The sequence below is a fragment of the Nansenia antarctica genome (genome assembly GCF_963989245.1).
Source record: "Nansenia antarctica genome assembly, chromosome: 9".
In the NCBI taxonomy this organism is placed as follows: Eukaryota; Metazoa; Chordata; class Actinopteri; order Argentiniformes; family Microstomatidae; genus Nansenia; species Nansenia antarctica.
The window spans coordinates 46,650,420-46,662,919 of record NC_137679.1 but is presented as its reverse complement, the minus strand read 5'-3'; the positions used below and the strand labels follow the sequence as shown (position 1 = coordinate 46,662,919).

The window sequence follows — 12,500 nt, the reverse complement described above, 5'->3', positions numbered from 1 at the left end:
CTGCCTTTTGCTGTCCTTGGTCGGAAGGGGGGAAATCGGGCCAAAATCGGCCAGATTATCTTTATGTGTACCAGGCTTTAGATCAGCGGTCTCGGTCGAAGCATTTAAAACAGCTCAAGACTGTCCTGGACAGACAGGCTACTGGCTAACCCCAGAAGCCTGTCTGTCTTTTTGTGTCTTGTTATTAATTGTTGTATACTTGCTATTTGTTTCTTGTTTTTATTTTCACTTGTTTACCTATTTCTTTTAACCTGCTCTTAAATTATGTTTTTATAGCCTCTGTAAAGCACTTTGTGACCGCTGGTCTATGATAGGTGCTATAGAAATAAACCTTACTTACTTACACTACCTCCTACCTCCTACCTCCTATCTCCTACCCTCTATCTCCTATCTCCTATCTCCTACCTCCTACCTCCTACCTCCTATCTCCTACCTCCTACCTTCTATCACCTACCTCCTACCTCCTACCTCCTATCTCCTACCTCCTATCTCCTACCTCCTATCTCCTATCTCCTATCTCCTACCTCCTACCTCCTATCTCCTACCCCCTACCTCCTACCTCCTACCTCCTATCTCCTACCTCCTACCTCCTACCTCCTATCTCCTACCCCCTACCTCCTACCTCCTATCTCCTATCTCCTACCTCCTACCTCCTATCTCCTACCTCCTATCTCCTACCTCCTATCTCCTACCTCCTACCTCCTATCTCCTATCTCCTATCTCCTACCTCCTATCTCCTATCTCCTATCTCCTATCTCCTACCTCCTATCTCCTACCTCCTATCTCCTACCTCCTACCTCCTATCTCCTATCTCCTATCTCCTACCCCCTACCTCCTACCTCCTATCTCCTACCTCCTACCTCCTATCTCCTACCTCCTATCTCCTACCCCCTACCTCCTATCTCCTATCTCCTATCTCCTATCTCCTACCTCCTATCTCCTACCTCCTACCTCCTACCTCCTATCTCCTACCCCCTACCTCCTATCTCCTATCTCCTATCTCCTATCTCCTACCTCCTATCTCCTACCTCCTACCTCCTACCTCCTATCTCCTATCTCCTACCTCCTATCTCCTATCTCCTACCTCCTATCTTCTATCTCCTATCTCCTATCTCCTACCTCCTATCTCCTATCTCCTACCTCCTACCCACTACCTCCTATCTCCTATCTCCTACCTCCTACCTCCTATCTCCTATCTCCTACCCCCTATCTCCTACCTCCTACCTCCTATCTCCTACCTCCTATCTCCTATCTCCTATCTCCTACCTCCTACCTCCTACCTCCTATCTCCTATCTCCTATCTCCTACCTCCTATCTCCTATCTCCTATCTCCTACCTCCTACCTCCTACCTCCTACCTCCTATTTCCTATCTCCTATCTCCTACCTCCTACCTCCTACCTCCTATCTCCTACCTCCTATCTCCTACCTCCTATCTCCTACCTCCTATCTCCTACCTCCTATCTCCTACCCCCTATCTCCTACCTCCTACCTCCTATCTCCTATCTCCTACCCCCTATCTCCTACCTCCTATCTCCTACCTCCTATCTCCTATCTCCTACCTCCTATCTCCTACCTCCTATCTCCTACCCCCTATCTCCTACCTCCTATCTCCTACCTCCTACCTCCTATCTCCTATCTCCTACCTCCTATCTCCTATCTCCTATCTCCTACCCCCTATCTCCTACCTCCTATCTCCTACCTCCTATCTCCTACCTCCTATCTCCTACCTCCTATCTCCTACCTCCTATCTCCTACCCCCTATCTCCTACCTCCTATCTCCTACCTCCTACCTCCTATCTCCTACCCCCTATCTCCTACCTCCTATCTCCTACCTCCTACCTCCTATCTCCTATCTCCTATCTCCTACCTCCTATCTCCTACCCCCTATCTCCTACCTCCTATCTCCTACCTCCTACCTCCTACCTCCTATCTCCTACCTCCTATCTCCTACCTCCTATCTCCTACCCCCTATCTCCTACCTCCTATCTCCTACCTCCTACCTCCTATCTCCTACCTCCTATCTCCTACCTCCTATCTCCTACCCCCTATCTCCTACCTCCTATCTCCTACCTCCTATCTCCTACCTCCTACCTCCTATCTCCTATCTCCTATCTCCTATCTCCTACCTCCTATCTCCTATCTCCTATCTCCTACCCCCTACCTCCTATCTCCTATCTCCTACCTCCTATCTCCTATCTCCTACCTCCTATCTCCTACCTCCTACCTCCTACCTCCTATCTCCTACCTCCTATCTCCTACCTCCTATCTCCTACCTCCTACCTCCTATCTCCTATCTCCTACCCCCTATCTCCTACCTCCTATCTCCTACCTCCTACCTCCTATCTCCTATCTCCTACCTCCTATCTCCTACCTCCTATCTCCTACCCCCTATCTCCTACCTCCTATCTCCTACCTCCTACCTCCTATCTCCTATCTCCTACCTCCTATCTCCTATCTCCTATCTCCTACCCCCTATCTCCTACCTCCTATCTCCTACCTCCTATCTCCTACCTCCTATCTCCTACCTCCTATCTCCTACCCCCTATCTCCTATCTCCTACCTCCTATCTCCTACCTCCTATCTCCTACCCCCTACCTCCTATCTCCTACCTCCTACCTCCTATCTCCTATCTCCTACCTCCTATCTCCTACCTCCTATCTCCTACCTCCTATCTCCTACCTCCTACCTCCTATCTCCTACCTCCTATCTCCTACCTCCTATCTCCTACCTCCTATCTCCTACCCCCTATCTCCTACCTCCTATCTCCTACCTCCTACCTCCTATCTCCTACCTCCTATCTCCTACCTCCTATCTCCTACCCCCTATCTCCTACCTCCTATCTCCTACCTCCTATCTCCTATCTCCTACCTCCTACCTCCTATCTCCTATCTCCTACCTCCTACCTCCTACCCTCTATCTCCTACCTCCTATCTCCTACCTCCTATCTCCTATCTCCTACCTCCTATCTCCTACCCCCTATCTCCTACCCCCTATCTCCTACCTCCTATCTCCTACCTCCTATCTCCTACCTCCTATCTCCTACCTCCTACCTCCTATCTCCTACCTCCTATCTCCTACCCCCTATCTCCTACCTCCTATCTCCTACCTCCTATCTCCTACCTCCTATCTCCTACCTCCTACCTCCTATCTCCTACCCCCTATCTCCTACCTCCTATCTCCTACCTCCTACCTCCTATCTCCTATCTCCTACCTCCTATCTCCTACCTCCTATCTCCTACCCCCTATCTCCTACCTCCTATCTCCTACCTCCTACCTCCTATCTCCTATCTCCTACCTCCTATCTCCTATCTCCTATCTCCTACCCCCTATCTCCTACCTCCTATCTCCTACCTCCTATCTCCTACCTCCTATCTCCTACCTCCTATCTCCTACCTCCTATCTCCTACCCCCTATCTCCTACCTCCTATCTCCTACCTCCTACCTCCTATCTCCTACCCCCTATCTCCTACCTCCTATCTCCTACCTCCTACCTCCTATCTCCTATCTCCTATCTCCTACCTCCTATCTCCTACCTCCTATCTCCTACCCACTACCTCCTATCTCCTACCCCCTATCTCCTATCTCCTACCTCCTATCTCCTATCTCCTATCTCCTACCTCCTATCTCCTACCTCCTATCTCCTACCTCCTACCTCCTACCTCCTACCTCCTATCTCCTATCTCCTACCTCCTATCTCCTACCTCCTATCTCCTATCTCCTACCCCCTATCTCCTATCTCCTATCTCCTACCTCCTACCTCCTACCTCCTATCTCCTACCTCCTACCTCCTACCTCCTATCTCCTATCTCCTACCCCCTATCTCCTATCTCCTACCTCCTATCTCCTATCTCCTATCTCCTATCTCCTACCTCCTATCTCCTATCTCCTACCTCCTATCTCCTACCTCCTATCTCCTACCTCCTATCTCCTACCTCCTATCTCCTATCTCCTATCTCCCATCTCCTACCTCCTACCTCCTACCTCCTACCTCCTATCTCCTACCTCCTACCTCCTATCTCCTACCTCCTATCTCCTATCTCCTACCTCCTACCTCCTACCTCCTATCTCCTACCTCCTATCTCCTACCTCCTATCTCCTATCTCCTATCTCCTACCTCCTACCTCCTACCTCCTATCTCCTACCTCCTACCTCCTATCTCCTATCTCCTACCCACTACCTCCTATCTCCTACCTCCTACCTCCTACCTCCTATCTCCTATCTCCTACCCACTACCTCCTATCTCCTATCTCCTACCTCCTATCTCCTACCTCCTATCTCCTATCTCCTACCTCCTATCTCCTATCTCCTACCTCCTACCTCCTACCTCCTATCTCCTATCTCCTACCTCCTATCTCCTACCTCCTATCTTCTATCTCCTATCTCCTATCTCCTACCTCCTATCTCCTATCTCCTATCTCCTACCTCCTACCTCCTACCTCCTACCTCCTATCTCCTATCTCCTACCCACTACCTCCTATCTCCTATCTCCTATCTCCTACCTCCTATCTCCTACCTCCTATCTCCTACCCACTACCTCCTATCTCCTACCCCCTATCTCCTATCTCCTACCTCCTACCTCCTACCCCCTATCTCCTATCTCCTATCTCCTATCTCCTATCTCCTACCTCCTATCTCCTACCTCCTATCTCCTACCTCCTATCTCCTACCCCCTATCTCCTACCTCCTATCTCCTACCTCCTACCTCCTATCTCCTACCTCCTATCTCCTACCTCCTATCTCCTACCCCCTATCTCCTACCTCCTATCTCCTACCTCCTATCTCCTACCTCCTACCTCCTATCTCCTATCTCCTACCTCCTACCTCCTACCCTCTATCTCCTACCTCCTATCTCCTACCTCCTATCTCCTATCTCCTACCTCCTATCTCCTACCCCCTATCTCCTACCCCCTATCTCCTACCTCCTATCTCCTACCTCCTATCTCCTACCTCCTATCTCCTACCTCCTACCTCCTATCTCCTACCTCCTATCTCCTACCCCCTATCTCCTACCTCCTATCTCCTACCTCCTATCTCCTACCTCCTATCTCCTACCTCCTACCTCCTATCTCCTACCCCCTATCTCCTACCTCCTATCTCCTACCTCCTACCTCCTATCTCCTATCTCCTACCTCCTATCTCCTACCTCCTATCTCCTACCCCCTATCTCCTACCTCCTATCTCCTACCTCCTACCTCCTATCTCCTATCTCCTACCTCCTATCTCCTATCTCCTATCTCCTACCCCCTATCTCCTACCTCCTATCTCCTACCTCCTATCTCCTACCTCCTATCTCCTACCTCCTATCTCCTACCTCCTATCTCCTACCCCCTATCTCCTACCTCCTATCTCCTACCTCCTACCTCCTATCTCCTACCCCCTATCTCCTACCTCCTATCTCCTACCTCCTACCTCCTATCTCCTATCTCCTATCTCCTACCTCCTATCTCCTACCTCCTATCTCCTACCCACTACCTCCTATCTCCTACCCCCTATCTCCTATCTCCTACCTCCTATCTCCTATCTCCTATCTCCTACCTCCTATCTCCTACCTCCTATCTCCTACCTCCTACCTCCTACCTCCTACCTCCTATCTCCTATCTCCTACCTCCTATCTCCTACCTCCTATCTCCTATCTCCTACCCCTATCTCCTATCTCCTATCTCCTACCTCCTACCTCCTACCTCCTATCTCCTACCTCCTACCTCCTACCTCCTATCTCCTATCTCCTACCCCCTATCTCCTATCTCCTACCTCCTACCTCCTATCTCCTATCTCCTACCTCCTATCTCCTATCTCCTACCTCCTATCTCCTACCTCCTATCTCCTACCTCCTATCTCCTACCTCCTATCTCCTATCTCCTATCTCCCATCTCCTACCTCCTACCTCCTACCTCCTACCTCCTATCTCCTACCTCCTACCTCCTATCTCCTACCTCCTATCTCCTATCTCCTACCTCCTACCTCCTACCTCCTATCTCCTACCTCCTATCTCCTACCTCCTATCTCCTATCTCCTATCTCCTACCTCCTACCTCCTACCTCCTATCTCCTACCTCCTACCTCCTATCTCCTATCTCCTACCCACTACCTCCTATCTCCTACCTCCTACCTCCTACCTCCTATCTCCTATCTCCTACCCACTACCTCCTATCTCCTATCTCCTACCTCCTATCTCCTACCTCCTATCTCCTATCTCCTACCTCCTATCTCCTATCTCCTACCTCCTACCTCCTACCTCCTATCTCCTATCTCCTACCTCCTATCTCCTACCTCCTATCTTCTATCTCCTATCTCCTATCTCCTACCTCCTATCTCCTATCTCCTATCTCCTACCTCCTACCTCCTACCTCCTACCTCCTATCTCCTATCTCCTACCCACTACCTCCTATCTCCTATCTCCTATCTCCTACCTCCTATCTCCTACCTCCTATCTCCTACCCACTACCTCCTATCTCCTACCCCCTATCTCCTATCTCCTACCTCCTACCTCCTACCCCCTATCTCCTATCTCCTATCTCCTATCTCCTATCTCCTACCTCCTATCTCCTACCTCCTACCTCCTACCTCCTATCTCCTATCTCCTATCTCCTACCTCCTATCTCCTACCTCCTATCTCCTACCTCCTACCTCCTATCTCCTACCTCCTATCTCCTATCTCCTACCCACTACCTCCTATCTCCTACCCCCTATCTCCTATCTCCTACCTCCTATCTCCTACCTCCTATCTCCTACCTCCTATCTCCTATCTCCTACACACTACACACTACCTCCATGTCTTGTATGAAAGGTTCTATATAAGTAAAGCTTTACGTACGTACTCCCCCTCCTACCTCCTACCATCCTACTCCCCCCCCCAGGCGCCTGGCGGCTCTGCAGAAGCGTAGGGAGCTGCGTGCGGCGGGCATCGACGTGCAGAAGAAGAGGAAGAAGAAGCGGGGCGTGGACTACAACGCTGAGATCCCCTTCGAGAAGCGGCCGGCCTCCGGGTTCTACGACACCAGCCAGGAGCAGCACAGCGGCCTGGAGCCCCACTTCAAACGCCTGAGACAGCAGCACCTGGACGGGGAACTGAGGAAGTACGTACACACACACACACAGACACACACACACAGAGAGACACACACACACACACACACAGACACAGAGAGACACACACACACACACACACAGAGAGAGACAGCAGCACCTGGACTGAGAGCTGCGCAAGTATGGAACACACACACACACACACACACCAACCACACAGAGAGAGACACACACACACACACACACACAGCAACACCTGGACGTAACACACACACACACACACACACACACACACACCAACCACACAGAGAGACACACACACTGAAAGAGAGACACACACCCACACACACAGCAACACCTGGATGTAACACACACCAACCACACAGACAGACAGACACACACACGTAGACACACACACCAACCACACTCTCAGATGCATTCCACAGCTAGAAATGGCAAGGCCAGTTTATTAGTACAACACATTTCATACAACATAGGTCCCATACATATATATAGATACATATATATATATCTCATACAACATAGGTCATTCTGCTTTACAGACACCATTAAAATACAACACAGAGAATAGGAAGATTCTGTTTTACAAGATAGATACATATAGATAGAAAATAAATAGCTAAACATTTATCAACATAATAAGACAATGAATAAACAGACATAGATAAAAGTGTTACTGCAGCTGTGATTAGCTGTCTTCCTGATACGGTGAGAGAGACCTCAGGTGCTGGTCTGTGATTAGCTGCTGTCTTCCTGATACGGTGAGAGAGACCTCAGGTGCTGGTCTGTGATTAGCTGCTGTCTTCCTGACACGGTGAGAGAGACCTCAGGTACTGGTCTGTGATTAGCTGCTCTTCCTGACACGGTGAGAGAGACCTCAGGTGCTGGTCTGTGATTAGCTGCTCTTCCTGACACGGTGAGAGAGACCTCAGGTACTGGTCTGTGATTAGCTGCTCTTCCTGATACGGTGAGAGAGACCTCAGGTGCTGGTCTGTGATTAGCTGCTCTTCCTGATACGGTGAGAGAGACCTCAGGTGCTGGTCTGTGATTAGCTGCTGTCTTCCTGATACGGTGAGAGAGACCTCAGGTACTGGTCTGTGATTAGCTGCTCTTCCTGATACGGTGAGAGAGACCTCAGGTGCTGGTCTGTGATTAGCTGCTCTTCCTGACACGGTGAGAGAGACCTCAGGTACTGGTCTGTGATTAGCTGCTGTCTTCCTGATACGGTGAGAGAGACCTCAGGTACTGGTCTGTGATTAGCTGCTGTCTTCCTGATACGGTGAGAGAGACCTCAGGTGCTGGTCTGTGATTAGCTGCTGTCTTCCTGATACGGTGAGAGAGACCTCAGGTGCTGGTCTGTGATTAGCTGCTGTCTTCCTGACACGGTGAGAGAGACCTCAGGTACTGGTCTGTGATTAGCTGCTGTCTTCCTGACACGGTGAGAGAGACCTCAGGTACTGGTCTGTGATTAGCTGCTCTTCCTGACACGGTGAGAGAGACCTCAGGTGCTGGTCTGTGATTAGCTGCTGTCTTCCTGATACGGTGAGAGAGACCTCAGGTACTGGTCTGTGATTAGCTGCTGTCTTCCTGACACGGTGAGAGAGACCTCAGGTGCTGGTCTGTGATTAGCTGCTGTCTTCCTGATACGGTGAGAGAGACCTCAGGTGCTGGTCTGTGATTAGCTGCTGTCTTCCTGACACGGTGAGAGAGACCTCAGGTACTGGTCTGTGATTAGCTGCTGTCTTCCTGATACGGTGAGAGAGACCTCAGGTGCTGGTCTGTGATTAGCTGCTGTCTTCCTGACACGGTGAGAGAGACCTCAGGTACTGGTCTGTGATTAGCTGCTCTTCCTGACACGGTGAGAGAGACCTCAGGTGCTGGTCTGTGATTAGCTGCTCTTCCTGATACGGTGAGAGAGACCTCAGGTACTGGTCTGTGATTAGCTGCTCTTCCTGATACGGTGAGAGAGACCTCAGGTGCTGGTCTGTGATTAGCTGCTCTTCCTGATACGGTGAGAGAGACCTCAGGTACTGGTCTGTGATTAGCTGCTCTTCCTGATACGGTGAGAGAGACCTCAGGTGCTGGTCTGTGATTAGCTGCTCTTCCTGATACGGTGAGAGAGACCTCAGGTACTGGTCTGTGATTAGCTGCTCTTCCTGATACGGTGAGAGAGACCTCAGGTGCTGGTCTGTGATTAGCTGCTGTCTTCCTGATACGGTGAGAGAGACCTCAGGTGCTGGTCTGTGATTGGCTGGTCTGACCTCAGTGTGAAATGACATGTTTGATACTGTCTGTGTTCACCCGCAACCCTTGAAAATACTCACAAACCTGTGTGTATGTGTGTGTGTGTGTGTGTGTGTGTGTGTGTGTGTGTGTGTGTGTGTGTGTGTGTGTGTGTGTGTGTGTGTGTGTGTGTGTGTGTGTGTGTGTGTGTGTGTGTGTGTGTGTGTGTGTGTGTGTGTGTGTGTGTGTGTGTGTGTGTGTGTGTGTGTGTGTGTGTGTGTGTGTGTGTGTGTGTGCAGTGAGAAGGAGGAGAGGGAGAGGAAGAAGGACAGACAGAAGATAAAGAAGAAGAAGGAGAGTGACCTCCCCGCGGCCATCCTACAGACCAGCGGCGTGTCTGAGTTCACCAAGAAACGCAGCAAGCTGGTCCTGCCTGCTCCCCAGGTGAGGGGGAGGGGAGGGGAGGGAGGGGAGGGAGGGGAGGGGGGTGTAGCTGGTGCTGCCTGCTCCCCAGGTGAGGGGGAGGGAGGGGAGGGAGGGGAGGGAGGGGGGTGTAGCTGGTCCTGCCTGCTCCCCAGGTGAGGGGGAGGGGAGGGGAGGGAGGGGAGGGGGGTGTAGCTGGTCCTGCCTGCTCCCCATGTGAGGGGGAGGGGAGGGGAGGGAGGGGAGGGGGGTGTAGCTGGTCCTGCCTGCTCCCCATGTGAGGGGGAGGGGAGGGGAGCGGGGTGTAGCTGGTGCTGCATAATAGACAGATTAAAACCTGGGTAGGACTTTCGGGGCACTGCCCTAAACTGGTGTAGATCCTACCTGCAGGACAGAAGCTACTATGTCTCCATTGGCAACTTTGTATCTGACCAAATTAAAATGACATGTGGGGTTCCCCAAGGGTCAATCCTTGGCCCCCTTCTATTCAATCTCCCTACATTCCATTGGGACACATCATGAAAAAGAATAGAATTGTGAATTCCCACAACTATGCAGATGACACTTCTATCTGTATTTTAATAATGTATGTAAAGCACTTTGAATTGCCCCTGTTGTCTGAAATGTGCTATACAAATAAACCTGCCTTGCCTATAACGTGTGTGTGTGTGTGTGTGTGTGTGTGTGTGTGTCTGTGTCTCTGTCTCTGTCTCTGTCTCTGTCTCTGTTTCTGTGTCTCTGTTTCTGTGTGTCTCTGTGTGTACGGTAGATCTCAGATGCGGAGCTGGAGGAGGTGGTTAAGTTGGGTCAGGCCAGTGAAGTCGCTCGCCAGACGGCGGAGGAGTCCGGCATCACTAACTCCGCCTCCTCAGCCCTCCTATCAGAGTACAGCGTCACCAACAGCGCCATGGCAACGGGCCTACGCACCCCCAAGACCCCCGCCGCCCAGGACAAGATCCTCCAGGTACACACACACACACACACACACACACACACACACAGGTCATATGTGACAGCGTTCTAATGATGTCGTACAATCTGAAAACAGTTTAAGCTTATTTGAATGTTTTTGGTTCATCTCAGGTCAACTAGCAGAGAAAATCACCTTCAAAGTTACAACATAGAACACCACGCTAACTAGCTAACACCATAGAACACCAGGCTAATTAGCTAACAACATAGAACGCCACGCTAACTAGCTAACAACATAGAACGCCACGCTAACTAGCTAACAACATAGAACGCCACGCTAACTAGCTAACAACATAGAACGCCACGCTAACTAGCTAACAACATAGAACACCAGGCTAACTAGCTAACATAGAACACCACGCTAACTAGCTAACAACATAGAACACCAATACATACACACACAGATTATACACACACACACACACAAACAAAAGTTTACATTGATTTCTGTAAATCTTCGGGGAAAGTACGGATCTGTAATTTAACCTTAGTTGTCACGAGATCAGGTGACTCTCTAATGACGTCATGACTCCGCCCCTTGACTCCGCCCCTCCAGGAAGCCCAGAACCTGATGGCGCTGACCAACGTGGACACGCCCCTGAAGGGAGGCCTGAACACTCCGCTGCACCAGAGCGACTTCTCTGGCGTCACGCCTAAACACACCGCCGTGCACACGCCCAACACCGTCCTGACCACGCCCTTCAGGTACACACACACACACCCACACACACACACACACGCCCAACACCGTCCTGACCACGCCCTTCAGGTACACACACACACACACACGCCCAACACCGTCCTGACCACGCCCTTCAGGTACACACACACACACACACACACACACACACACACACGCCCAACACCGTCCTGACCACGCCCTTCAGGTACACACACACACACACACACACACACACACACACACGCCCAACACCGTCCTGACCACGCCCTTCAGGTACACACACACACACACCCACACACACACACACGCACACGCCCAACACCGTCCTGACCACGCCCTTCAGGTACACACACACACACACCCACACACACACACACACACACACGCCCAACACTGTCCTGACCACGCCCTTCAGGTACACACACACACACACACACACACACACACACGCCCAACACTGTCCGGACCACGCCCTTCAGGTACACACACACACACACCGCGTCAGTGTTGGTGACATGGTTGTCATGGTAACCCCCCCCCCCTGCAGGACCCCGGGTGCGGCCTCATCGGAGGCCCTGACCCCCCAGGGGGGTTTGACCCCCAAGGCCCTGCTAAGCCCCGCCCCCGGCCCCACCCCCGGCCGCACGCCGCTGCGTGATAGGCTGAGCATCAACCCGGAGGAGGAGCAGGACCAGGAGAGGCGGGGCCGCGACCAGCTGAGGGCGGGGCTTCGGGCGCTGCCGCTCCCCAAGAACGACTTTGAGATCGTCCTGCCCGACGACGCGGAGGCCCCGCCCCCCGACAACGACCCCGAGCACGGATACGTAGAGGACGCCTCCGACATAGAGCTGCACAAACAGGTACACACACACACACACACACACACACACACACACACACACACACACACATATATATACACACACACACACACACACACACACACAAACAGGTACACACACACACATATACACACACACACACACACACACACACATACACACACATATACAGGTGCTGGTCATATAATTAGAATATCAGCAAAAAGTTGATTTATGTCAGTAATTCCATTCAAAAAGTAAAACTTGTATATTATATTCATTCATTCCACACAGACTGATATATTTCAAATGTTTATTTCTTTTAATTTGGA

The 12,500-nt window shown here is 51.1% G+C and overlaps 1 protein-coding gene across 2 annotated transcripts in view; it reads left to right on the top strand.

Moving 5' to 3' along the window:
- Nucleotides 1-12,500, top strand: part of cdc5l (CDC5 cell division cycle 5-like (S. pombe)) — a 24,568-nt gene that overhangs the window by 3,632 nt on the left and 8,436 nt on the right. For both annotated transcript variants that reach the window (XM_080539242.1, XM_080539243.1), the window contains 5 exons: nt 6,858-7,076; nt 9,570-9,714; nt 10,463-10,657; nt 11,222-11,370; nt 11,895-12,207. In XM_080539242.1, the coding sequence (XP_080395368.1) occupies nt 6,858-7,076; nt 9,570-9,714; nt 10,463-10,657; nt 11,222-11,370; nt 11,895-12,207 (1,021 nt within the window). The remainder of the gene's footprint in view (nt 1-6,857; nt 7,077-9,569; nt 9,715-10,462; nt 10,658-11,221; nt 11,371-11,894; nt 12,208-12,500) is intronic.